This window comes from Tamandua tetradactyla, chromosome 26 (assembly GCF_023851605.1).
Source record: "Tamandua tetradactyla isolate mTamTet1 chromosome 26, mTamTet1.pri, whole genome shotgun sequence".
NCBI classification, from domain to species: Eukaryota; Metazoa; Chordata; class Mammalia; order Pilosa; family Myrmecophagidae; genus Tamandua; species Tamandua tetradactyla.
Window position 1 is genome coordinate 5239047 of NC_135352.1, and position 26074 is coordinate 5265120.

Sequence of the window (26074 nt, forward strand, 5' to 3'; positions counted from 1 at the left end):
AGGCATGAACAACTAACTTTGACTTGAGAAAAAATAGATGACCTCAACAAACCAATCACAAGTAAAGAAACCGAATCAGTCATTAATAAGCTCCCCAAAAAGAAAAGTCCAGGACCAGATGGCTTCACATATGAATTCTACCAAACATCCAGAAAGAATTAGTACCAATCCTGCTCAAACTCTTCAAAAAAATTGAAGAGGAGGGAAAGCTACCTAACTCATTCTACAAAGCCAATATCACCCTCATACCAAAGCCAGACAAAGATATTACAAAAAAGAAAACTACAGATCAATCTCTCTAATGAATATAGATGCAAAAATCCTCAACAAAATTCTAGCAAATCGAATTCAGCAACACATTAAAAGAATTATACATCCTGACCAAGTAGGATTCCTCCCAGGTATACAAGGATGGTTCAACATAAGAAAATCAATTCAGGTAATACACCATATCAACAAATCAAAGCAGAAAAACCAAATGATCATCTTGATTGATGCAGAAAAGGCATTTGATAAAATTCAACATCCTTTACTGTTGAAAACACTTCAAAGGATAGGAATACAAGGGAACTTCCTTAAAATGATAAAGGGAATATATGAAAACTGACAGCTAACATCAACCTCAATGGGGAAATACTGAAAACTTTCCACCTAAGATCAGGAACAAGACAAAGATGTCCACTATCACCACTGCTATTCAACACTGTGTTGGAAGTTCTAGCTAGAGCAATTAGACAAGAAAAAGAAATACAAGGCATCAAAATTGGAAAGGAAGAAGTAAAATTCTCACTGCTTGCAGATGATATGACACTTTATGTTGAAAACCCTGAAAAAATCCATAGCAAAACTACTAGAGCTAATAAATGAGTACAGCAAAATGGCAGGTTACAAGATCAACACTCAAATATCTGTAGTATTTCTACACATTAGTAATGAACAATCTGAAGGGGAAGTCAAGAAACGAATTTCATTTACAATTGCAAGCAAAAGAATAAAATATTTAGGAATAAATTTAACTAAAGAGACAAAAGACCTATACAAAGAAAACTACAAGAAATTGGTAAAAGAAATCACAGAAGACCTAAATAGATGGAAGGGCATACCATGTTCATGGTTTGGAAGACTAAGTATAGTTAAGATGTCATTTCTACCTAAATTGATTTACAGATTCAATGCAGTACAAATTAAAATCCCAAAAACTTACTTTTCAGAAATAGAAAAACCAGTAATCAACTTTATCTGGAAGGGCAGGGTGTCCCGAATAGCTAAAAGTATCCTGAGGAAAAAAAAATGAAGTTGGAAGTCTCATGCTACCTGACTTTATGGCGTATTATGAAGCTACAGTGATCAAAAAAGCAAGGTACTGGCCTAAAGACAGATATATCGACCAATGGAATAGAATAGAGTGTTCAGATATAGACCCTCTCATCTATGGACAATTGATCTTTGATAAGGAAATCACACCAACTTACCTGGGACAGAACAGTTTCTTCAATAAATAGTGCCTAGAGAACTGGATATCGATATGCAAAAGAATGATAGAGGACCCATATCTTATACCCTATACAAAAATTCACTCAAAATGGATCAAAGACCTAAACATTAGATCTGAGACCGTAACACTGTTAGAAGAAAATGTAGAGAAATATCTTATAAACCTTATACTAGGAGGCGGTTTCCTAGATCTTGCACCCAAAGAAAGAGCATTGAAGAAAGAAATAAACAAATGGGAACTCCTCAAAATTAAACACTTTTGCACGTCAAAGAACTTCATCAAGAAAGTAAAATGACAACCTACACAATGGAAGACAATATTGGGAAACAATATATCAGATAAAGGTCTAGTATCCAGAATTTATAAAGAGATTGTTCAACTCAAGAACAAAAAGACAGCCAATCCAATTACAAAATGGGCAAAAGACTTGAACAGACATTTCTCAGAAGAGGAAATACAAATGGCCAAAAGGCACATGAAGAGATGCTCAACTTCCCTGGCTATTAGAGAAGTACAAATCAAAACCACAATGAGATATCATCTCACACCCACCAGAATGGCAATTATCAATAAAACAGAAAATGACAAGTGCTGGAGAGGATGTAGAGAAAGAGGCACACTTATCCACTGTTGGTGGGAATGTCAAATGGTACAACCACTGTGGAAGGCGTGTGGTGGTTCCTGAGGAAGTTAAATATAGAATTGCCATATGATCCAGCAGTACCATTGCTAGGTATGTACTTACAGGACATAAGGGTAAGAACACAAATGGACATTTGCACACCAATGTTTATAGCAGCATTATTTACAATTGCCAAGAGATGGAAACAGCCAAAATATCCATCAACAGATGAGCGGCTAAACAAACTGTGGTATATACATACGATGGAATATTACGCAGCTATAAGACAGAATAAAGTTATGGAGTATGTAACAACAGGATGGACCTTAAGGACAATATGCCGAGTGAGATTAGCCAGAAACAAAAGGACAAATACTGTATGGTCTCACTGATATGAACTGACATTAGCAAATGAACTTGCAGAATTTCAGTTGGTAACAGAGACCATCAAGAGATAGAAATAGGGTAGATATTGGGTATATGGAGCTGAAGGGATATAGACTGTGCAACAAGACTGATTGTAAACATTCAGCAATGGATAGCACAATACTACCTAACTATAATACAATAATGTTAAAACACTGAATGAAGCTGAATGTGACAATGATAGAGGAAGGAGGGCTGGGGGCACAAATGAAATCAGAAAGAAAGACGGATGATAAAGATTGAGATGGTATAATCTAGGGATGCGTAGAGTGTATAACGATAGTGACTAAATGTACAAATTTTAAAAATGTTTTTGTATGAGGGGGAACAAAGGAATGTCATTACTGCAGGGTTCTGAAAACAGATGGTAATTAATATTTTAAAATTTCAACTTACGTGAGACTAAAGCAAAAAATATTTGGTACAAAATTTATATTTTGGCTAGTGCATTTCCTAATATAACTTAAGTAGACAGCTTAATTGAACACCGTAAGTACATGGAACCTTGAGTAGGACACGAGAATTTGTTGGTTTGTCCAGAGTGAGGCCCCAATAAATCCCAGAGTGATTTGAACAGTGAATAAAAATGTATTTGCAAAGTCCTCTTTGGGGAATGGTGTGAACGGGGTTCTCACAAGCAGTGTGGACAACCAAAGCTATAGGCTGAGCCCCCAGTCTTGGGGTTTGTTCATATGAAACTTAACCCCACAAAGGATAGGTCAAGCCTACTTAAAATGAGGCCTACAAGTCACCCCCAAGAGAACCTCTTTTGTTGCTCAGATGTGGCTTCTCTCTCTCCAGCCAACACAACAAGCAATTTCACCACCCTCCCCCGTCTATGTGGGACATGACTCCCAGGGGTGTGGATTTTCCTGGCAACGTGAACAGAAATCCTAGAATGAGCTGACACTCAGCATCAAGGGATTGAGAAAAACCCTAGAATGAGCTGAGACTCAGCATCAAGAGATTGAGAAAACCTTCTCAACCAAAAGGGGGAAGAGTGAAATGAGACAAAGTGTCAATGGCTGAGAGATTCCAAACAGAGTTGAGAGGGTATCCTGGAGGTTATTATTATGCATTAAGTAGATATCACCTTGTATTCAAGATGTAACAGAGAGGCTGGAGGGAACTGCCTGAAAATGTAGAGTTGTGTTCCAGTAGCCGCAGTTCATGAAGATGGTTGTATAATGATATAGGCTTTCATAATGTGACTGTATGATTATGAAAACCTTGTGTCTGATCTCCTTTTATCCACCTTGTCAACAGACGAGTAGAACATGTGGAATAAAAATAAATAATGGGGGAACAAATGTTAAAATAACTTAGTTTGAAATGTTAGTGATCAATGACAGGTAGGGGTAAGGGGTATGGTATGTCTAAGTTTTTTGTGTGTTTTTGTTTTATTTCTTTTTCTGAATGGATACAAATGTTTCAGGAAATGATCATGATGAATATGCAACTAGGTGATGATACTGTGAATTACTGATTATGTACGTAGAACGGAATGATCAAAATAGGAATGTCTGCATTTGTTTGGTGTTTTAGGGTATTTAAAAAAACTTAAAAAATAAACATTGAAAACAAACTCAGATGGTATCATCTAGGAACGCCTAGAGTGTATAATGATAGTGACTAAAAGCATAAATTAAAAAATGTTTCTGCATGAGGAAGAACAAAGGAATGTCAATAATGCAGGGTGTTGCAAACTGATGACAATTAGTATTTTTAAACTAACCGATAGGTGAGACTAAAGCAAAAAATGTTTATTTGGTACAAAAATTAATATTTTTACTAGTGCATTTCCTAATATAACTTATGTGGACAGCTTAATTGAACACCATAGTACTTGGAACCTTAGGAAGGGCATAAGATTTTGTAAGTTTGTCCAGAGTGATGCTCAGGTACAGCCCAGAGCTATCTGAATGGTGAATAGGGAAGTACGTGCACAGTACCCTAGGGGGAATGGTGAGAAAGGGGGAAAATTCAACTTCCCCAAGTGGAGAATTCTTGATATTCTCACAGGCAGTGGGGACAGCCAAAGCAAATAGGCCAAGCCTCCAATCTTGCGGTTTGTTCATATGAAACTTAATCCGGCAAAGGATAGGCTAAGCCTACTTAAAATTAGGCCTAAGAGTCACCCTCAAGAGAACCTCTTATGTTGCTCAGATGTGGCGTCTCTCTCTCTCAGCCGACACAGTAATCAAGCTCACTGTCCTCTCCCTCTCTCATGTGGGACATGACTCCCAGGGGTGTGGACCTTCCTGGCAATGTGGGACAGAGATCCTAGAATGAGCTGGAACTCAGCATCAAGAGATTGAGAAAATCTTCTTGACCAAAAGGGGGAAAAATGAAATGGGACAAAATAAAGTGTCAATGGCTGAGAGATTCCAGTGTCCAGAGGTTATCCTGGAGGTTATTCTTATGCATTAAATAGATATCACCTGTTTAGTTAAGGTATAATGGGGAGGCTGGAGGTAACTGCCTGAAAATGTGGAGCTATGCTCCAATGACCATGCTTCTTGAATTGTATGATGATATGGCTATCAGTGTGAGTGTGTGGTTATGAGAGCCTTGTGTCTGATGCTTTTTGTCTACCTTATCGACTGACAAGTAAAATATATGGATTAAAAATAAATAATGGGAACAAATGTTAAAATAAATTAAGTAGATTGAAATGCTGGTGATCGGTGTGGGGTAAGGGGTATGGTTTGTATGAATTTTTTTGTTTTATTTTTATTGCTGCTTCTGAATTGATGCAGATGTTCTAAGAAATGATTATAATGAGGAACATACAACTATGTGATGATAGTGTGAGTTATTGATTATACAACAAGAATGGACTGATCATATGGTAAGAATGCTTGTGTTTGTATGTGGTTATGTATAATAAATAAAAAATAAATAAGTTAAAAATACAAAACAAAACAAAACAAAATGGGCAAAAGACTTGAATAGATATTTTTTCAAAGAGGAAATACAAATGGCTAGAAAGCACATGAACAGACAGTCATCATCATTAGTTATTAGGGAAATGCAATTCAAAACCACAAGAAGAATGGAGGATCCGTGAGGGAGTAGCAGAACCTAGTTCTCTCCCAAAAGCAGTGAGAAGCCAGGCAGAAACTGTCTGAATCAAGTGTTTTGGGTACCTGGAGAACAAGGAAGGTCAGTGTGGTAGTTAGGTTCAGGTGTCAACTTGGTCAGGTGAAGGTGCCTAGTTCTACTGCTGTGGACATCAGCTAATGGCATGTGAAGTTCATCTGTGGCTGATTACATCTGCAGTCGGCTGGGGGTGTGCCTGCCTCAGTGAATGATGTTTGATTTAACTGGCTGGATGCTTAAATGAGAGAGCTCAACGCAGCATAGCCCAAGCAGCTCAGCATATCTCATCTCAGCACTTACAGCTCAGACCAGGCTTTTGGAGGTACAAAAAGGAATCACCCCAGGGAAAGTTGTTGGAACCCAAAGGCCTGGAGAGAAGGCCAGCAGAGACCACCCTGTGCCTTCCCATGTAAGAAAGAACCTCAGTTGAAAGTTAGCTGCCTTTTCTGAAGAACTATATGTTTTTAACTAAATAAATCCACTTCTATTAAAAGCAAATCCACCTCTGGTGTGCTGCATTTTGGCAGCTTTGGCAGATTAAAACAGTATAATATCCAGAGAAGTGCGGGATTTAGAGACTGAGAAACTATTTTCAGAGACTGTAATTCTCTCCATGGCTCCTGATGCCCATCCTTCACCCAGGAGGGAAACAAGAACAAGTGGCCAGATTCTTGTTGTGGACTGGGATGGCTATGAGAGGCCTCCACCACAAGTACAGAGGGCAACACAGACAGATATTGGCTGGTGAAGTGAAAACACTGGATCCCCAAGTTTCAGCCCTTCCCACTCAGACATCACCCAGCACCACTGGTTTGATCACATCAGAGGTGGAACTGACAAAGAACAGTAACAACCTGCCATCACAGGGCTGAGGGGGATAAGCAGCTGAAGAGTACCATCTGCTGGGCAGGCCAGAAAGTGCAATCTGTGACATGAAAGGGGGGAAAAAAGGGTGGGTGGCTTTTTGGAGACTTTGAGACCTTTGTCAGTACTGTTTAGATCTGGACCATGCCCCTTGGATGGGTACCTGGCCATGTTTTGGCTGGGAAATATCGACTGTCCAACTGTCATAGTAAAACATCAATATAAACTCAATTAACAACAAAATCCTATATGAGAGAAACCAACCTTTAGAATAAACCCATGAAGATAATCAGATGACTATGTATCAGAAAAAAATAACAAGGCAAACTAAAATGCAGGAAGATATGGTCCAGTGAAAGGAACAAATTAAAAAGTCAGAAGAGACCCAGAATTTGGAAATAATCAATGATGCTCAAACAAATTTAAATCAATTCATGGTGATGGCGAAAGAGATAAAGGATATTAAGATACTGGGTGTACATAAAATCACAATGAGATATCATCTCACCTACTGGAATGGCCACTATTAAACACTATTGTTTTGTTTATTAAACAAAGAGAAAACCACAAATGTTGGAGAGGATGTGGAGAAACAGGAACACTTATTCACTGCTGACAGGAATGCAAAATGGTGTAGCACTGTAGAAGACATTCTGCCAGTTTCTCAGGAAGAAAAGTACAGAATTGCCATATTATCTGCAGTTCCACTACTAGGAATATAATCAGAAAAACTGAAAGCTGGGATGCAGACATTTGCACACCATTGTTCATAGCGACATTATTCACAATTGCCAAAAGATGGAAACAACCAGTGTCTATCAAATGATGAATGGACAAACAAAATGTGGATGCACATATGATGGAATATTATTCAGCTGTAAGAAGAAATGAAGTCCTGATGCATGCAACCGCATGGATGAACATTGAGGACAATATGTTGAATGAAATAAGCCAGACACAAAAGTCCAATTATTGTATGATCTCACTAATATAAACTAAATACAATAAGCAAACTCATGGAGTTAGTATCTAGAATACAAGTTACCAGAAGATAGAATGAGGGTAAAGCATGGGGAGCTGATGCTTATTTTGTGCACCATGTTTTTTTGTTGTTGCTCTTTAGCAATTTTTAAAAATTATTTTTGAGAAATATCCAAATACAGTCCAACCATATTATACAATCAAGGGTTCACAATACCATCATGTAGTTGTACATTCTTTACCACGATCATTTCTAGAACATTTGTATCACTCCAAAGAAAAAGAAAAAAGAAACAAGAACTCATACATCCCTACCCCAAACCCATCCCTTTCATTGACCCACAGTATTCCAATCTACCCTATTTTTACCCTTTATCTCCCCATTATTTATTTTTTATCCTTATTTTTTTACTCATCCACACCGTGGATAAAAGAAGCATCAGACACAAGGTTTTCACGATCAGAGTCACATTATAAAAACTGTATAGTTATACAGTCATCTTCAAGAATCAAGGCTACTGCAACACAGCTCAACAGTTTCATATACTTCCCTCTCGCCACTCCAATAAACTAAAAAGGGTTATCTATATAATGCATGAAAATAATCTCCAAGATAACCTATCAACTCTGAAATCTTTCAGCCCACTGAGACTTTATTTTGTCTCCTTTCTCTCTTCTCCCTTTTGGTCAAGAAGGCTTTCTCAACTCCATGATGCCAAGGTTCCCAGACTGTAGCTCTTACAGCAGTCACACCTATTCCTGAGTTTTAACTGTTATTTCTAAATTCTGAGGTGCTGAGCTCTCTGTGTATAACCTGGTTATTCTCTGGAACTTCAAGTATCTGTGTGACACCTGAGACTCAGAGTTAAAGCTCTGAAGCTATGAAGGTCAGCATTACCACATACAGCAACCGTTTAAAAAGCTGAAAAGGACTCAGATCTCAATTAGAGAAATGAATGAAGCAGATCTGGTTAGGACTAAGGTAAATCAGACTAAAGGATAAAGGATGATACTGGGTTTCAAATCTTCAACTTCTGTGTATGACCAAAGGAAGAGATGGCTATTTGGTACAAAATTTATATTTTCTGTAGCACACTATCTAATTCAACTTGTATGGTCAGTTTATTCAAACACCCTAATTACATGGACCTTGAATAGGGAATGACAGCTTTTAGGTTTGAACAGGTTAGAGTGATGCCCTGATATACCCCAGAGAAATGTGGACAGAGAATAAAAAAGTATTTGCAAGTTTCCTTGGGGGAATGGCGAGAAAGGAGAAAAATTCAACTTTCCCAAGTGAAGAATTCTTGATATTCTCACAAGCAGTGGAGACAACCAAAGTAATAGGTTGGGCCCCCAATCTTGGGGTTTGTTCATATGAAACTTAACCCTGCAAAGGATAGGTCTTAAAATTACTTAAAATTAGGCCTAAGAGTCACCCCCAAGAGAACTTCTTCTGTTGCTCAGTTGTGGCCGCTCTCTCCAGCCAACACGACAAACAAACTCACCGCCCTCCCCCTTTCTATGTGGGACATGACTCCGAGGGGTGTGGACCTTCCTGGCAACATAGGACAGAAATCCTAGAGTGAGCTGGAACTCAGCATCAAGGGACTGAGACAATCTTCTCCACCAAAAGGGGGAAGAGAGAAATGAGACAAAATAAAGTGTCAATGGCTGAGAGATTCCAAACAGAGTCGAGAGGCCATCCTGGAGGTTATTATTACACATTAAATAGATATCACCTTTTTAGTTAAGGCGTTAACAGAGAGGATGGAGGGAACTGCCTGAAAATGTAGAGCTGTGTTCCAGTAGCCATGTGTCTTGAAGATGATTTATAATGATACAGTTTTCGCAATGTGATTGTGTGATTGTGAAAACCTTGTGTCTGATACTTCTTTTATCTACCTTATGGACAGATGAGTAAAACATATGAATTAAAAATAAATAAATAATAGGGGTAAATAATGTTAAAATAAATTTGAGTACCTTGAAATGCTAGTGATCAATGAAATGGAGGGGTAGGGAATATAGTATATATAAATTTTTTTGTTTTCTTTTTATTTCTTTTTCTGAATTGATGCAAATGTTCTAAGAAATGATCATGATGATGAATATACAACTATGTGATAAAAAAAGAATGTTCATATTGAATGTTGATTGGTTTTATTAATAAAAATTAAAAAAAAAAAGAACATCAACCTGTTCCTTCCTCCTATCCCATATTGTAAAAACCCCTTTTCAACATGAAAAAACGTTAGAGTGGTATAAACCGAATATACCTAAAGACTGGGTGAAGGATCAAAGGGAAGGAGGAGTTATAATAGAGAAGTTAAGAGTTAACAAATGAGTATGACAACTGAATCATTATATTTCTTTTTAGTCTCTAATGTCCGGCAGCAGCGAGCAAAACATTTATGAAATTGTGGAACTGTAATCCATACCAAAATTTGAAATTTGTTGTATAACTACTTCTTACAATGTACTGTGAAATTTATTGATTTTTTTCTATATATATATTTCACAATAAAAAATGTCAAGAAATCTAAAAACAAAATACCTTGTGTCTGATGTTCTTTTTATGTACCTTATTGACAGATGAGTAAAACATATGGATTAAAAACAAATAAATAATAGGGGGAACAAATGTTAAAATAAATTTAGTAGATTGAAACGCTAGTGATCAATGAAAGGGAGGGGTAAGGGGTATGGTACGTATGAATTTTTTTCTGTTTCTTTTTCTGAATTGATGCGAATGTTCTGTGAAGTGATCATGATGATGAATGTACAACTATGTGATGATATTGTGAGTTATTGATTATATAACAAGAATGTAAGAATGTTTGTATTTGTATGTGGTTATGTATCATAAATTTAAAAAGTATTTGCAAAGCCCCCTTGAGGGACAGGGGAAAAACATGGAAATATTAAACTTCCCCACCTCCAGAATTCCTGATATTCTTAGCAAGCACTGGGGACTACCAGTTTAAAAGGCTGAGCCCTCAATCTTGGGGCTTGCCCTTATGAAACTTATTTTACAAAGAAGCTAAACCTACCTAAAATTATGCCTAAGAGTCACTCCCAGAGACAAACAGTGTAACCAATAAAGTATCAGTGGCAGAGGCAGAGTTCAAATAGAGTCTAGAGGTTACTCTGGAGGTTGCTCTTACACAAGCTTCAGTTAGACACTGCTACGTATCATAACTGGCCAAATCCCAACCAGGACCATTTCAGCCCATCTAAAGAACATCTAGGGCAATATATAAGATTCCACAAGGGTTCCATGCACTACAGTAACTTTCCAGAAACCTACAACCTCCAGATGGGTCCGTGGTCCAGATAGGTCCAGAAACCTAGAGGGCCCAGCCTCTCTAGAACATCACATAATTCCATTTCCCTATCCCATAAAAGTGACAGACCCTTCCAATATGAAAAATTTAGACTGGCCATAGTCCAAACTATGTCCCTAAGGAGAGGGACGGAAAGGTCAAAGGTGATGGTGCAGTTGTACAGTGAAGATAGGATTCAACAAATGAATATAAATGCTGAATCATTAAACTGATATCTCTTTTAGTCTCCAGTATCTTAGAGTAGCTAGAAGTAAAAACCTAAAATTGTGGAATTGTAACCCATGACAAACTCTGAAATATGTTTTACAACTAATTGTGGTACAGTACTTTGAAATACACTGCTTTTATGTATGTATGTTATTTTTCACAAAAAAAGAAGGAAATAAGTCAATTGTGATGGTGAAAAACTATTTAAGCCTTCTAGCCTCCTCTATTCTGAGCAGCTAGGACGGAAAAAATCTGAGAGGATTGTACGGTAGCCCATGACAAACTCTGGCATCTGTCCTGTAACTACTTGTTGAAAAGTGCTTTGAAAAACGATTGCTTTTTTATTTCTTTGCTTTGAGTATATGTTATACTGTACAATTAAAAAAAAGTCACCCCCAGAGAATCTCTTTTGTTGCTCAGATGTGGCCTCTCTCTCTAAGCCAACTCTGCAAGTAAATTCACTGTACTCCCCCTTATGCGGGACATGACTCCCAGGGGTGTAAATCTCCCTAGCAACATAGGACCTGTCCCCTGGGGATGAGCCTGGACCCAGATTCTTGACCAAAGCGGGAGAGAAATGAAACAAAATTAAGTTTCAGTGGCTGAGAGATTTCAAATAGAGTCAAGAGGTTATTCTTATGCATTATATAGATATTCCTCTTTAGTTATTAGTGTATTAAAATAGTAGGAGGAAATACCTGAAATTGTTGAACTGTAATCTAGTAGCCTTGATTCTTGAAGACAATTGTATAATATACAGCTTTAACAGTGTGACTGTGTGATTGTGAAAAACTTATGGCTGGCACTCTCTTTATCCAGTATGTGGACAGATGAGTATAAAAAAATAAGGACAAAAATAATAAATAGTGGGGAGGCAATAAAGGGTATGGGATGTTTCAGGTGTTCTTTTAAACTTTTATTCTTATTTTAATTTTTTGATTAATGAAAACGTTCAAAAATTGATTGTGATGAATGCACAACTATATGTTACTCTGAACCACTGACTGTATACTTTGGATGATTATATGGTATGTGAATAAATCTCAATAAAACTGCCTTTAAAAAAAAGGGGGGGGGAAGACTTCATAGACATTTTTCTAAAGAGAAAATTCTTTAGAAAAGCACAGGAAAAGATGCTCAACATCACTAGCTACTGGGGAAATGCAAATCAAAACCACACTTACTATAATGGTCTCTAGTATAAAAACAAACAAACAAAAAAAACAGAAAACCACAAAAGGATGTGGTCAAGAGGAACAATCATTAACTGCAAGAGGGAATACAAAATGGTGCAGCCAGTGTGGAAGACACTCTGGCAATTCCTCAGAAAACTAAGTATAAAATGACTATATGACTCAGCAATCCCCAATTAGGTATATACCCAAAAGAATTGTAAACAGGCACTTGAACAGATATTTGCACACTGATATTCATAGTGTCATTATTCACAGTTGCCAAAAGATGGAAGCAACCCAAGTAACCATCAACTGATGAATGGACAGGCAAAATGTGGTATATATATATGATGGGATATTATTCAGCAATAAAAAGGAATGAAGTCCTGATATATATAACAACATGGATAAATCTGGAGGATATTATATTGAGTGAAAGAAGCCAGACACAAAAGGACAAATATTTTATGATCTCACTAATACAACCTAAGTATAATAATCAAACTAACGGAATTAATATCTAGTTATTTAGATTACCGGGAGATAGAATGGGGGTAAAGAACGGGGCACTCAGTGGGAGAATTCTTGCCTGCCCTGTGAAGACCCAGATTTGAGTCCTGGCCCACGCACCCAAAAAATAAAAAAATAAATCAGGGTATATTGCAAAATTTGGGGTAGATAGTAAGACGTATGGGATGTATGGGGTTTTCTTTTTTCATTTCATTTCTTTTTTCTGGAGTGATACAAATGTTCTAAAAATGATCATGGTGACGAATACACAATTCTGAGATGATGATATGAGCCTTGACCTGTATACTTTGGATGGAGTGTATGTACTGTGTGAGGATATCTCAAAAAACCATTTTTTTAAAAAAAGAATGGGGAATTGATAATTAATTTGTACCGTATTTCTATTTAGATTGATTATAAATGTTTGGAAATGGTAGAGATGATAGCACATTATATGTGAGTATAATTAACAGCACTGAATTATGTGTATGAATGCGGATGAAAGGGGAAATTTCAGGTTGTGTATGTCACTAGAAAGGAAGCTAAAGGACAAAATATGGAAGTGTGTAACACAATGAACCTTGTTTTGGATGATGATTGTTATTAACAGCAAAAATATAACAACGTTTTTTCATGAACTGTAACAAATGCATGTTACTATTACAACATGTTAATAAATGGGTGGTATATGGCAAAAAATTCACCCAATGTAAAATATGGACTATAGCTAACAGTATTAATATTCTTTCACCAACTGTAACAAGGGTATCACAACAATGTCAACATTTATGTCGACAACAGGGGGATATAAAGGGTAGGTGTTTTTCTCTTTAGAGTAATGAAAATGTTATAAAAATTGATTGTGGTGATAAGTACATAACTCTGTGATTATACCGAGAGCCACTGATTGTACACTTTGGATGACTTATATAAAATGTGGATATATCTCAATAAAACCACCACACACACAAAAAAAATCCAGCACTGCAAACAAGACAACAAAAAGAATTACAAGCAGGGACTCGAACAGATATTTGTACGTCAATGTTCAAAAGCAGCATTATTCACAATAGCCAAATGGTGATGAATGGACAAAAAAATGTGATATATACATGCAATGGAATATAATTCAGCTATAAAAAGGAATGAAGTTTTGATACATGCTACAACATGGATGAACCTTGAAGACATCATGAGGAGTGAAATGAGTCAGACATAAAAGGACAAATAATGTACGGTCTCATTATATGAAATAACAATCTATGCAATTTCAGATGTAGCGAAAGATTATAGGTTATCAGTGCTGGGGTGGGGGGAAGGAAATGTTAATGTTTAATGGATACAATCTGTTTGGGGTGATGTAAGTTTTAGTAATGGATGATGATGATGATAGCACAGCATTGTAAATATAAGTAATATCACTAAATTATACATTTGAAAGTGGTTACAAGGAGAAATATGTTGTACATGCAAACTGCAACAAAACAAAACAAAAATCCAGTGATTTGTACAACACAAAGAGTGAACCCTAATATAAATTATGGACTTTCATATAACGTCTAATTTTAAAAAATAAAAAGAGAAATATAAAACATATTAATGTACCTGATCCAAAAGTCCAAATTTGGGGTAATCTTCCTCTGGGTCTTTACTCCCAGGATCAGGGTGCTCCTTTACCAAGAATACATCTCTTTCTTTGCTCTGAAAGGAAGCAGTGTTTTACATTACTGGAAATTTTTTGTGTAAAAGAAGTACTAAATGGATAATCAACCACCAATTTCTCAAGTCAATTCTTTGATGCAGTCTCCCAAAAAGTTAGTAGTTTTTGTCTCTGTTAGGAAATTAATATACAATCATCATAAAAATTGAACAGAGAAACTTAAAAACAGAGACAAATGTCCACCAAAATCTTCACCTATTCCTCCACGTCGCAGAAGAAAAACACTATTAATAGCCTACCTTCTCCCCAAGTGTTCCCTTTAATTCTAAGGACAATGTTTAGAACAAATTTTAGAACTGCTTACAATTTTGATGTAAAAGTATACTTGTAAAAGCACAGTGGACAAGGGTTTTAGTGTCACATAAAGCTTATCATGGGTGATGTCCAGTTGAGACAGTGTACAACTGATTTTGTGAAAACTGTTTAAATTTACAATTAGTGATATCTCTTACACGCAAAGTTGTTCTCATTTTCTTAGTCATCACATTATTTCACAGTGGCACTAAAGGGAATTTCTTACAAAAAACACTAAATGTTCAGTTTAATCAATTTTAGTCTACTTACCATTGTTTTAACAATGTTATTTGGCCAAGTCATTTTCCCAGGTCTCTGTCTGGTCGTCATGCACTCCCAATATTTATCAATAAATGGTATAATATCCTAATTTTTAAAACAAAATTTATTAGGCTTTTATAGCTGCTTTCAAAGTCATGCTCATAAGAAAGAATGAAGAAAGGAAGAAAGGAAGAAGATCAAAGCATTTTCAAAATCCCTGTCAGAATAAAGATAAAAAATCCATGTTTAGCTTCATAATCATTGACCAAATATTTAACTGCATGCCAACAATAGTAGAGATTTCGAAGAAGTGTACACAAGTCTTAGTCATACAGGGCTTAAAATACAGCTGAAGGCAGAAAGATCATCCCATTCCCTTGGTTGAGATCTGGAAGGTGAAGAACTCCAAAATTATTCTCTCTCTTGAGCTATTTCTACCTGCTTGAGACATCTTTTGAACTTCCAACAGGTGTCTCAAACTCTCAAGCCTAAAACTGAACTCTATATCTCACCTCCCAAATCTGCTCTGCAAATTTCTATTCTTGATCTTAAAACATAGAATCACTGATCACCCAGAATTACAAGCTTGACACCAGGGAGTCATTCTTAACTCTTCCCTAATTCTCTTCACAACAAAATGGTCACCAAATAAAACCTCAGAAATCTCTTGCAGTTTTAGGCCTCTTTTCCATCCCAACTCTGACCGTGGTTTTTGCGAGCTGTTGCCCATATAACTGAAACAGTGTCTGAATTTGATTCCACCATCAAATCTTCCCCATTCTAGATCACCTTCAGCAGCCTATCACTGTTATAGTTAGCATGATAAAAACCAAATCTTTACTAAAGGGTACCAGGGCTGAGTCAGGAAAAGTACAAAGGAAACCTGGAATATTCTGTTGTTCATGGGATAACAGGAGGATTATACCTATTTTCATTCATGGCAGAAGATGATTATGGGCATAATAATAATGTCTCCTTAGCTGAAACATTATAAAGACTATAGCATCTAAGAATAAAAGTATTTCATTGCATGGCATTGACATTCAATTTCTTGAGTGTGATCACAGTATTGTGGTTATACAAGACAATATCTTCATTCTTAAGAGATACACACAGAAGTATTTAGGGGTAAAGTATAATGATATCTACAATTTAGACTCATATAGCCTAGGGAGAATATGTAGATACGGGTAGATAAAACAAACATAGCCAAATATTAACCGGCAAATGTAGGTAAAGCATAAATGGATGCTTATTGTACTATTCTTCGGATTTTTCTATAGATTTGAAAATTTTCAAAAATAGTATTTTGGGAAAAAATAAACCAAGAGGGAAAAAAAAAAATCTAACTATGGTAGTCCCTTATTTAAAACATTTCAACACAGAAAAAAAAGGTGGGGGGGAGGTAGGGAGGAATCCCTCTGTTAATTCTTTAGTTTACAGGATTAAGTCCAAACTTCTCTGCTTGGTAGTCAAGGCCTTTGCAAATTTTATCCCAACCTTAGTGGGTCTCACCACACACCCTACTGCCAGTGTTTTTCAATCCATAGGTTGCAATCAATTAGTAAGTTATAAAATCAATTTCACAGGTAAAAACCAGTAATGACTAGAACAGAAAATATCAGAAGGCAGAGGGAAAAGATCAGAGGGTAAGCACTGTTTCGTGAAATTTTTAGTTTTAAATGAAAGTGGGTAGGTCTGAATGTATACTCAGTCACAATGTAAACTTCACAGTTTTCTAAATTTACTTATTTTCATTATATTTCTTGCCACAAACCATAGGAGGAATGACTAATTTTGAGTCCTGATTTCAGGCATGTGGTTTTCCAGTTTGATAAGAATAATTATTCTTGATAATTAAAAGCATGTATAAATTGATCACCTCTTCCCACATACAAAATCTGGAATAAGAAACTATAAAAACAGCTAGAAGAGGTTGAGAAGATTTACCTCAGACCTGATTATTAACTGAGGGATGGAGAGTTGTTCGTTTCTACAAAGACAACCAAAATTATTTTAAGGATTCCTCCTACTCACAGCTAAGCCACATGACATTATAACATGCACGTACTAGAAAACTAGTAAATTATATGAAATAATGAAATCAGAACAAGGTTAACTACTGAATCCACAATCACATATTTATAAGAAGTGAGAGGAAAATACTTGCTGTTAAACAGTATATTCAGGACTTTCACCTGATTCTTTGGCATAACTGTAATGACATTAATTCCATCTCTACCTTATCTTTGGAGAACATGGTTTTCGGATGTTCGTCCTGCGTTCGGGACTGCCATGTTAAGTTGGCCAAAGCACTAAGGCACATTTCCTTCAAGTCTATAAAAATAAAATGAGAGAAAAAGTTATCTATAGCACTTTATCTCTATCACCAAGGGAATATTCAACTAGATGGCCACACATCAATAACTACAAAAGCAAAAAGTAGAATTATCACATGATATGAAATGGGCAACAGAAATTATTCAGAGCTAAACCCCAACTTAACTTCTACTAGCTACCAGACCTTTGCCTGATTTTGCTAAGCCTGAATCCCTTTTCTTTTCCAGCTAGCTAGAATTCATTTTGAAGTACTCGAGAGTTTGTTCTTACTTGCTTGCTTCCGGAGGAAATAGGTATTTCCACTGTGATGGCATACATTGCAATGAAAACTGTAGTTGGTCATGAAAGGTAGACAGGATCTGCAGAGGAGTCAAACAGTACAAACCAGTGAGCTTCCAAACTCCCACTTCTTTATGACAAGCCAATTAACAGTAATCATTTCCCCTCAGTGAAACTTAGGACAGAGAGAATGTATGAAAAGATTAATTAAAAATGGAAATAATTATTCAAGAATATAACACAGAAATAAAAAAACATTATATACCTAATTTTAAATGATTCCTATAAAAAGCAATTAGTCTATAATAGTTCAAATCACCCAAGTAGTAACTTCAGCTTTAGAAGTAAGGGAAGATTTTTTTTTTTTTTTAAAGAACACTAAGGCATAAATTGGTTTTGGAAAGATGAGTCGGTTTTCTAGATGGGTGAACTATGCATAGTGATAAAAAAACGCAAGCTAAGGGGAAAAGTGCAAATTGGTATAAACAAGTTTGCCAAGGGATATAATAAGAAAATAAGGTTTGAACAAAAGGAAATACAAAAAGGTCTTATGTGCCAAATGGATTTTTTCTGTGGGTAATTAACAGATACTTCTTGATGGGGAAATGACATGGTTCAAGTCAACAGTATAGGGCGCATGGGTGGTTCGGTGGTTAGAATGCCTGCTTTCCATGCAGGAGACCTGGGTTCGATTCCCAGACCATGCACCCCCCTCCCCCCCCCCCCCCCAAAAAAGAGAAGAGTAATAGGATAGATCTGAAGGGAGAAGAAATTAGAAAAAGGGAAAAATATATAAAAGATTTTGTAGAAGTCCCAGCAGAAGACAAAAATGGACTGACCTAGAGGGACGATAATAGAAACAGAACAGGGCAAGTATATGAGAAAAAAAATTGGGAAAGCTTGGTGATGAATTAGAAGGGGCATGGGAACAAGGAGGGATATGAGGACATTCTAACCATTAACACTGGTGTACCATAAAGAGAAATCTCACAAGAGGATTGAGTTTGGGGGTAGGGGAAGATCTACTGAAAGCAGACAGAAAGAAGCCAGTGGAGGGGAAGACTGAATGCAGCAGAGACTGAGGGCATAATTGAGGAATAATACATAAGAGAAGAGTGATGTGGTAGTGATGTACTAGATGACTGGAAAAGCATTAGGGAGAGCTTAACCTTAAAAAAGAAGAAAGTAACCAAAGAACAAAAGACCTTTAGTATAAGTTGTTTAAATTGGAAGAGAAGAAATGTGACTACAGGCAGGTTTAACATAGACTCTGCTGAAACCAGCTTAAGGAATTCTCAAAGAAAAGGTTCTCAAATATGTGCAATCCATTGCTACCACTCAAAGAATTAAACAACATTCTTGCATCTTTGGAGATGTTAAGATTGATTACCTTACCTTTAGTTTTCTCTGGAACCCTTCTGTTAAATATGTAGATGTGACAAAGTCATTTACAGAAAATAAAGCCACAATCAGGTGTTGAGGCCAGCTTTTTTGTTTCTTACTCTGCTATTCTCACTGCCTCTACTTTAGCCTTAAAAGAGACTTCGTCCCACCTAGATGGACTTTAGGAATAAGTGATCAAATACAGGTACAAACCAGCCTTTCCAAACTATGAAAACTGAACTATGGTTTGAGTCTTTCCCAGATTCTTCCCAGTTATCTCGCTGGCAAATTTCCTGTTAGAGATCCCCATCTGTCCAAATAAATTCTCTCTGGCCAAAGTGGCCTGATCTTAAGCCTTTTATAAGTGAACAGCATTGCTTAGACTGTATATTCTCTACAGTTCTTTCTATCAAGAGCCATTTTTTCTTCTGGATCCTTCAATGTTTTGTTTTGTTTTTTTTTTAACATTCTATCCTTGGTTTTTCAGCCACATTAAATGGAACATTCACACTTCCAAAACCTATTTTAACTTTTTAATTAAAAGAGAAAGGGATCATAAATCAGCATACCACAAGTCACAAAGGAAATATTTCTTCATAGATCTATTCAAGGGGGATTAATTTCAGAATTAACACAGCCTTGTTTTGTGACAGTATTATCTCAATTTATTTTTATAGTGCAGGTCATAAACATTACAGACAGCCAGCAGTACAGTTATTCCCATAACAAGTCAATGATGCTCACGTGCCAGCTGATGGCTGAATCCCTACAGCAGGAAGCCTTTCATTCTCAATCAATCATAAAATGATTTAAACTCACCAGAAGATGTAAATAATTGGAAATGAAGTTTTGCTGAGAGCATAGGATATCTAAAGAAAATTATAAGAGGCCAGGAGAAAGGGCAAAAGGGGTGGCCTGGGCATGAAGAAACACAGTCATCTCAAACTTCGACAACAGGCTCTGTGCAACATAAACATCAATGCTTTACTCAAATCCACAGCCCCCAGTACAAGGTTAAAATGTGATTATAAAGTCTTTCACCATTGACTATGACGTTAGCTGTGGGTTTTTCATAAATGCCTTTTATCACGTTGAAAAAAATTCTCTCTATTCCTATCCTTTGAAGTGTTTTTATCAAGAAAGGATGCTGAAACCCTAAAGAACACTTAGGGCTCTATCTGAGAGTCTACAAAAGTTTCATGCACCAAGATTACTTTCCAGAAACATACAATCTCCAGATGGTTCCTAGGCCAGATAAGTCCTGAAATTCCAGAGGGGCCAGCCTCTCCAAGTACATCATCCCATTCCATATTGTTGACACCCTTTTCCAACATGAAAAAGTAGAATGGGCATAGCCCAAATACCTCTAAAGATTGGGAGAAGGAAGAAAGGAGAAGGAAGAGTGATACCAGAGCAGATAGGATTTAACAAATGAATATGACTGCTGAATCATTATACTGATTTATCTTTTAATCTCTAGTGTCTTGGAGAAGCTAGAAGGAAAAACCTGAAATTGTAAAACCCATACCAAACTTTGAAATCTGTTCTACAGCTACTTGTTACAATATACTTCAAAATGTTAGCTGTTTTATATGTTATACTTCACAATAAAAAATGTAAAAAAAAAAAAAAAGAATAGTGAATTTTGTCAGATGTTTTTCCTACATCAATCAAGATAATCATGTGCTTTCTCTTCTTTGATTAGTTGATATGGTATATTACATTAATTAATTTTGTGTTCAACTACCCTTACATAGCTGGAATAAATCCCGCCTGGTCACGCTGTATGATCCTTCTAATATGCTGTTGAATTCAATCTGCAACAATCAAATATTAACCATGGACAATAGTTAATACTACTACTTTAATGATACTTTATCAATTGCAACAAAAATTACATTTGTTGTTACATTCAAAAAATTAGTAGAATTACAACTAAATGCTATCATCAATTGTAATAAATTTTCCACACTGATACAAATGGTGGTGGTGGTAAGCTATTTGAGAATCCTGTATTTTATGCATGATTGTTCTGTAAACTTACAACTTCTCTAAAAAAATTTTTATTAAAAAAATAAATGTGATTATATGATGCTTTGCAATTACACTTTTTTTTCTCCCAACCAGTCTGTAAGTTCAAACACAGGGACAATACCTACACAGTACCTATTAGGGCTATGCCTTCAATAGGCAGAAAACAGATGCTATGGGAATTAAAACTATTCCTGATTCATCATTCTATATACTGAACAGAGGTTAGAAGACATACAAAGTACTATGCATTTATACCTGTCTACAAACTAACTGTTCAACTGCTGAACATGTTAAATACCTATTTTACAAATTGATTCTTAGAAAGACCGAAAAATACCCACGAGGTATCTATGCCAAAGGTGTCTGCTGTGAACCATTTTGTACATATTCCACACTGCAGCTCCACCTCTCCCAACTGTCGGCCATTCTCTTCATCCACAGAGCCTGCCTGGGTGTCCATCACCTCTGAAGTATCTCCAGCTCCTTCCTGTGTCCACAGAGCAGTAACAAAATCAATCATTAGTTAACGTAATTTCTGACTCACTTAAGATTTCAAAAACAAACTATTTTGCCTTGCAGACATACAAAAAGAAGTACTTACTAGTGTATCTTTCCCATTAGAGGATTCTGTCTCCAAACCACCACTGACATCAACCAAGTTTGCATCCCTATAAGATAACGAAATCACTCTAGTAAGAATCTTCAAAAGAAACAAACCTCAAAATGCCTACTACCAAAGATGTTCAGAGTACAGCTGGACTTCACATAACTACAGCTCTTTCAGCTACCCTACCCCAGACTGGAAGTCCGAGGTTCATGTCAGGACATTAGGAAGAATGGGCCCAAGACACAAGCCCAATGGACAGAGAGAAGCCTAATGGGTTTACAAAACAGCCTACACAGGATGGAGTTGGCCTTGAGGGAAGTTCACAGAGCTGCAGCGCTCCCACGGTTTTCACAGAAGCTATTACTTATTTCCATCTGGCACTGCAGGTTGACTTCTTCTCTGAATAGCTGAGTTAAGGGACTCCTGCTAGAGGAATGAGCTCCCAGCCCCCATCCAGGATACAGAGGCCAGTGAGAGGCTCAGAAAAAAATCCTCCCTACGCTCCCACTGACCGCAACAAGTATAGAAAGGCGGTTAGTCTGAGAAGCTGCTCTGAGGGGACTGGTCAGGTGGTGTCGGGACGAGCCGTTAGCCCTGAGGCGCAGGTTCCGAAGGCTCCCGGGAAAGACAAGGGTTCTCAGAGGGGCGGGACTCCCGGAGTCTGCCTGGGTCCACAGGGCTTCTTACCCGCTCTCGGCCTCCCCAGAACCCGGCTCCGCTGCGGTAACCACAGGTGTCCCCTCTCCAGCTGGGACGGTGGCCACTGCTACCACCGGCTTCGTCTCTCCCTCTTCCGCCGCGGTTGCACTTGCGACCACTGTAGGGCCAGGTCCCGCAACCGCTGCCGGCCCAGGGCCGCTTCCCGCCGCCGCCATCACTGCTGCCGCACAGGCTCTCGCGAGATCACCGTCTCGTCTGCACGTCTTCCCGGAGCGGCTGTGTTCTTTAAACGGTAAAGGCCTGCAGTAGGTCCTCCCCCAGCAGGAGGACAGCACAAGCCCGGCCCGCTTTAAGGTCGGGCAGGCTGGCCCAGTAGAGCGGGGCCTCCGGAACGTGACGGAAGCCGACCATGTGAGGTGAGGGTGCAGGTAGCACGGGTATGAATCAGAGTTCCTCTAGGACTCGCTTCGTTTCAGGGGTGAACCCTGAGGCTTTTCGTGCCTAAGACTGGGACTCACCGCGCAGACGAGTTGCCGTGAGAGCGCTGGCTGTGTGTGGTCTTGCTACGCTCTGGTCAGCGCTGCAAATGTGACTCTTCGGTAAACATGCGAAACATCTCCCAGGAAGACAGGCACTTTTCATTTGTCGCACCTCCCTACTCATCCACCACTGAGCGCACACTAACAAACAACCTCTTGAGATGGGAGCTTAGTCTGATTCTAGAGCGCAGCCCGCCTAGGCAAGGTGGGAGTGAAGTACCCTGGTGGAGACCGAAAGCAAAACTTGTGGGCTGGCCTCTCTCTCTCTCACCCACAACACAACAAGCAAACTCACTGCCCTCCCCCTCTCTACATGGACATGACTCCTAGGGGTGTAAACCTTCATGGCGACGTGGGACAGAAATCCCATGATGAGCTGGGACTCGGCATCAAGGGATTGAGAAAACCTTCTGGACAGAAAGGGGAAGAGAGAAATGAAACAAAGTGTCAGTGGCTGAGAGATTCCAAAAAGAGTCAGAGGTTATTCTGGGGGTTGTTCTTACGCATTACATAAATATCCCCTTTTTAGTTTAGAGTGTATTAGAGAGGCTAGAGGGAAGTACCTGAAAATGTAGAGCTGTGTTCCAGTAGCCATGTTTCTTGAAGATGCTTGTATAATGATACAGCTTTCGTAATGCGGCTGTGTGATTGTGAAAACCTTGTGTCTGGTGCTCCTTTTATCTGTGGTATGGACAGATGAGTAAAACATATAGATAAAAAAATAAGCATGCCTTTCATGCGGAAGACCCGGATTCGATTCCCAGCCCATGCACCCCACCCCTACCCCCCAAAAAATAATAATGGGGGAACAAATGTTAAAATAAATTGAGTAGATTGAAATACTAGTGTTCAGTGAAAGGGAGTGGTAAGGGGTATAGAAAAAAAATGGGAGGGGGATGTGCGAAGATAGTTCAGTGGTTAGAATGCCCACTTTCCATTCAGGAGACCCAATTCAATTCCCAGACCATGCACCACCACCACTGCCGCCTCCAAAAAAATAGGGAGAACAGAGGTTCAAATATATTGGGTAAATGGAAATACTAGTGGTCAATGAGAGGGAGGGGTAAGGGGTATGGTATATATGAGTTTTTTTCTTTTTATTTCTTTTCCTGGAGTGATGCAAATGTTCTAAGAAATGATCATATACAATTATGTGATGATATCACGAGCCATTGATTGTACACCAAGTATGGAATGTTCATATGTTAAGAATGTTTGCATTTGTATGTTGTTCTGTCAATAAAAATATTTAAACAAAGAGGATTTAAGAGTTTAGAGAAGTTTGGTGCTTAGAGAAAGAAAGTCTGGACTACAGGTGAGAACTAATAGGTGAAATCATTCAGAGCCATGGTTTTCAGTCTCCAGGATATAAACCCCTAGAAGTTTTTCAGGTCAGGACAGTTTAAAATCTATTTCTTAAAAAACAAAAACAAAAACAGAAACAAAAAAATCGCCTTAGGATACTCCCTTCTCCCACTTTACAAAAGAAAGGCGTACTTTCCTCTAATGCTGAATGGATTATACATTTCAACAGAGCATACAAACCTCTGAAGCACCAGACACAAGAACAATCAGGAATAACTGGTGGTAGATCACCATGTGTTCTGGCATAAAACTCTAAAGGAGTTCAAAAATTGTGTTCCATTGCTTTGATAAATCCTAAACAGGAATTTGCTTATTGATGTAAACAAAGATTGTCCATTCTTATATCTACAAAAATGAAAAATAAGAATAGAATTGTTGCTGAATGTTTTAGCAGTAATGATATTCATGGAAAGGTAAATTAACTGCAAAAAATAAATGCTCAATCTCATAAAGTTGTATCACCAATAAAATTTTATTTTAGGTCTAATTATCAAAATATATATATTTGGTCAATTATGTACTGTTAATTGTATTGATAAACATTTCTTCTTGATTGCGTTAATAGCACCTTACGGTCAAAGGAATCTAAAAAATTTTCAGCTTGTGTATATATTTTTATTGCAGAGAAAAATTACAGAATTTGTAGCAAAAAATAACATGTATTACTTATATATTACACTATATCCTTTGAAGGGACTGGAATAGAATTATGAGTCCAAAGAGAGAACAAGATGATGCAAAATTTCTAACTATTAAAGAAACCTTGTTCATATATTTTTTTAATGGGTGATGGCAGGTATCAAATCAGTACACTGGAAATAATTTTTAAGCTTTATTTAATGGTGCTAATGTTTACAATCCTCCTGAAATCCTCTTGTAACTAAATAAACATGATGATAAACTTAATACAAATTAAATTCTGAAAGCCTGGTTTAGACATGTCTTTCACATGTTTTGACCACAACTCAAATAAGAAATACATCTTACATCACCCAGTATACACATTATATTATTTATACTTGAGATAAAAGATTTAAGAAACAATTTCCACATTGCATTATATCCTATTTTGGCTTTTAAAAACATCTGACATTAAGTTGACTTGAAGACCCCAGCAACTTGAAAAACACTGATGTAACATTGTTTTCAGAGGGCAACGGGCTCGGGGTTGAATGTTGAACAGAATCTACACTCTAAATGAAGGTCCTGAATGATTTCAACAAGAGTAGTTTCAGAGGAGATGTGGGGACAGAAGCCACCTTACAATGGATTCAGAAAGGAATGGAGGGAAGAAAGTAGAAATAGCAGTGTTTACAACTTTTCCCAGTTTTCCCCTAAGGCATTTTATTTCTTTAAGGAAAAAAATCTAAGTCAAACACGCCAAAATGCCGACAATTCTTAAATCCTTTCTACATGATTATCTGCGCTATCTCAGTTCTACTGAAATAGTCCCTAAGCAAATGTTCAGCTCTGAAGGAGCGAAAGCAATTGGATGATAATCAGAGTGCAGGGTTGGGGAGCAGACACATGAAACAGTTTACTTTTGGTAAGTATGGAGTAAGAGGTTGAAGAGAGGGGAGGGATGGCTGAAGGAGCAGCTTTCCAGAAAAAGTGGGGTCAGGAGCTAAGTCAACAGTCGAGATGGAGAACTTTATAAGGAAGAGGGAATCCATTCAACTCCTGAGACTGGAGGAAAGAGGGATGGAATTAAGTTATAATTTGTAATTATTAAGGGAAATAGGAGACCAAGAGAAGATACTGGTGGCTGGCAGTGAGGGTCTGGCTGAGTTGAGACTGCACATCTGTTGTGGCACCAATTTATACTTTCTGTGCTTTCTTTCAACAGCACTAAGCTATGCAAGT

General features: G+C 37.5%; 1 protein-coding gene and 1 non-coding gene across 5 annotated transcripts in view; one reads left to right on the forward strand and one right to left on the reverse strand.

Annotated features, from left to right (window-relative positions):
• ASH2L (ASH2 like, histone lysine methyltransferase complex subunit) overlaps positions 1-22562 on the reverse strand; it is a 90218-nt gene extending 67656 nt beyond the window's left edge. The window contains exons 1-7 of one of the 4 annotated variants that reach the window (XM_077144613.1): positions 22335-22562; positions 21642-21708; positions 21382-21527; positions 17615-17703; positions 17247-17341; positions 15014-15109; positions 14335-14430 (exon numbers count right to left, since the gene is read on the reverse strand). In XM_077144613.1, coding sequence (XP_077000728.1) covers positions 14335-14430; positions 15014-15109; positions 17247-17341; positions 17615-17703; positions 21382-21527; positions 21642-21708; positions 22335-22522 — 777 coding nt within the window. In that variant the 5' untranslated portion in view covers positions 22523-22562. Of the gene's footprint in view, positions 1-14334; positions 14431-15013; positions 15110-17246; positions 17342-17614; positions 17704-21381; positions 21528-21641; positions 21709-21939; positions 22287-22334 lie in introns of those variants that run through there. The other 3 variants (XM_077144614.1, XM_077144617.1, XM_077144616.1) reach the window with 3 other exon arrangements.
• TRNAG-UCC (transfer RNA glycine (anticodon UCC)) lies at positions 18259-18330 on the forward strand. The gene has a single exon. It is a non-coding gene; the product is annotated as a tRNA-Gly (tRNA).
• Positions 22563-26074: the final 3512 nt, after the last annotated feature.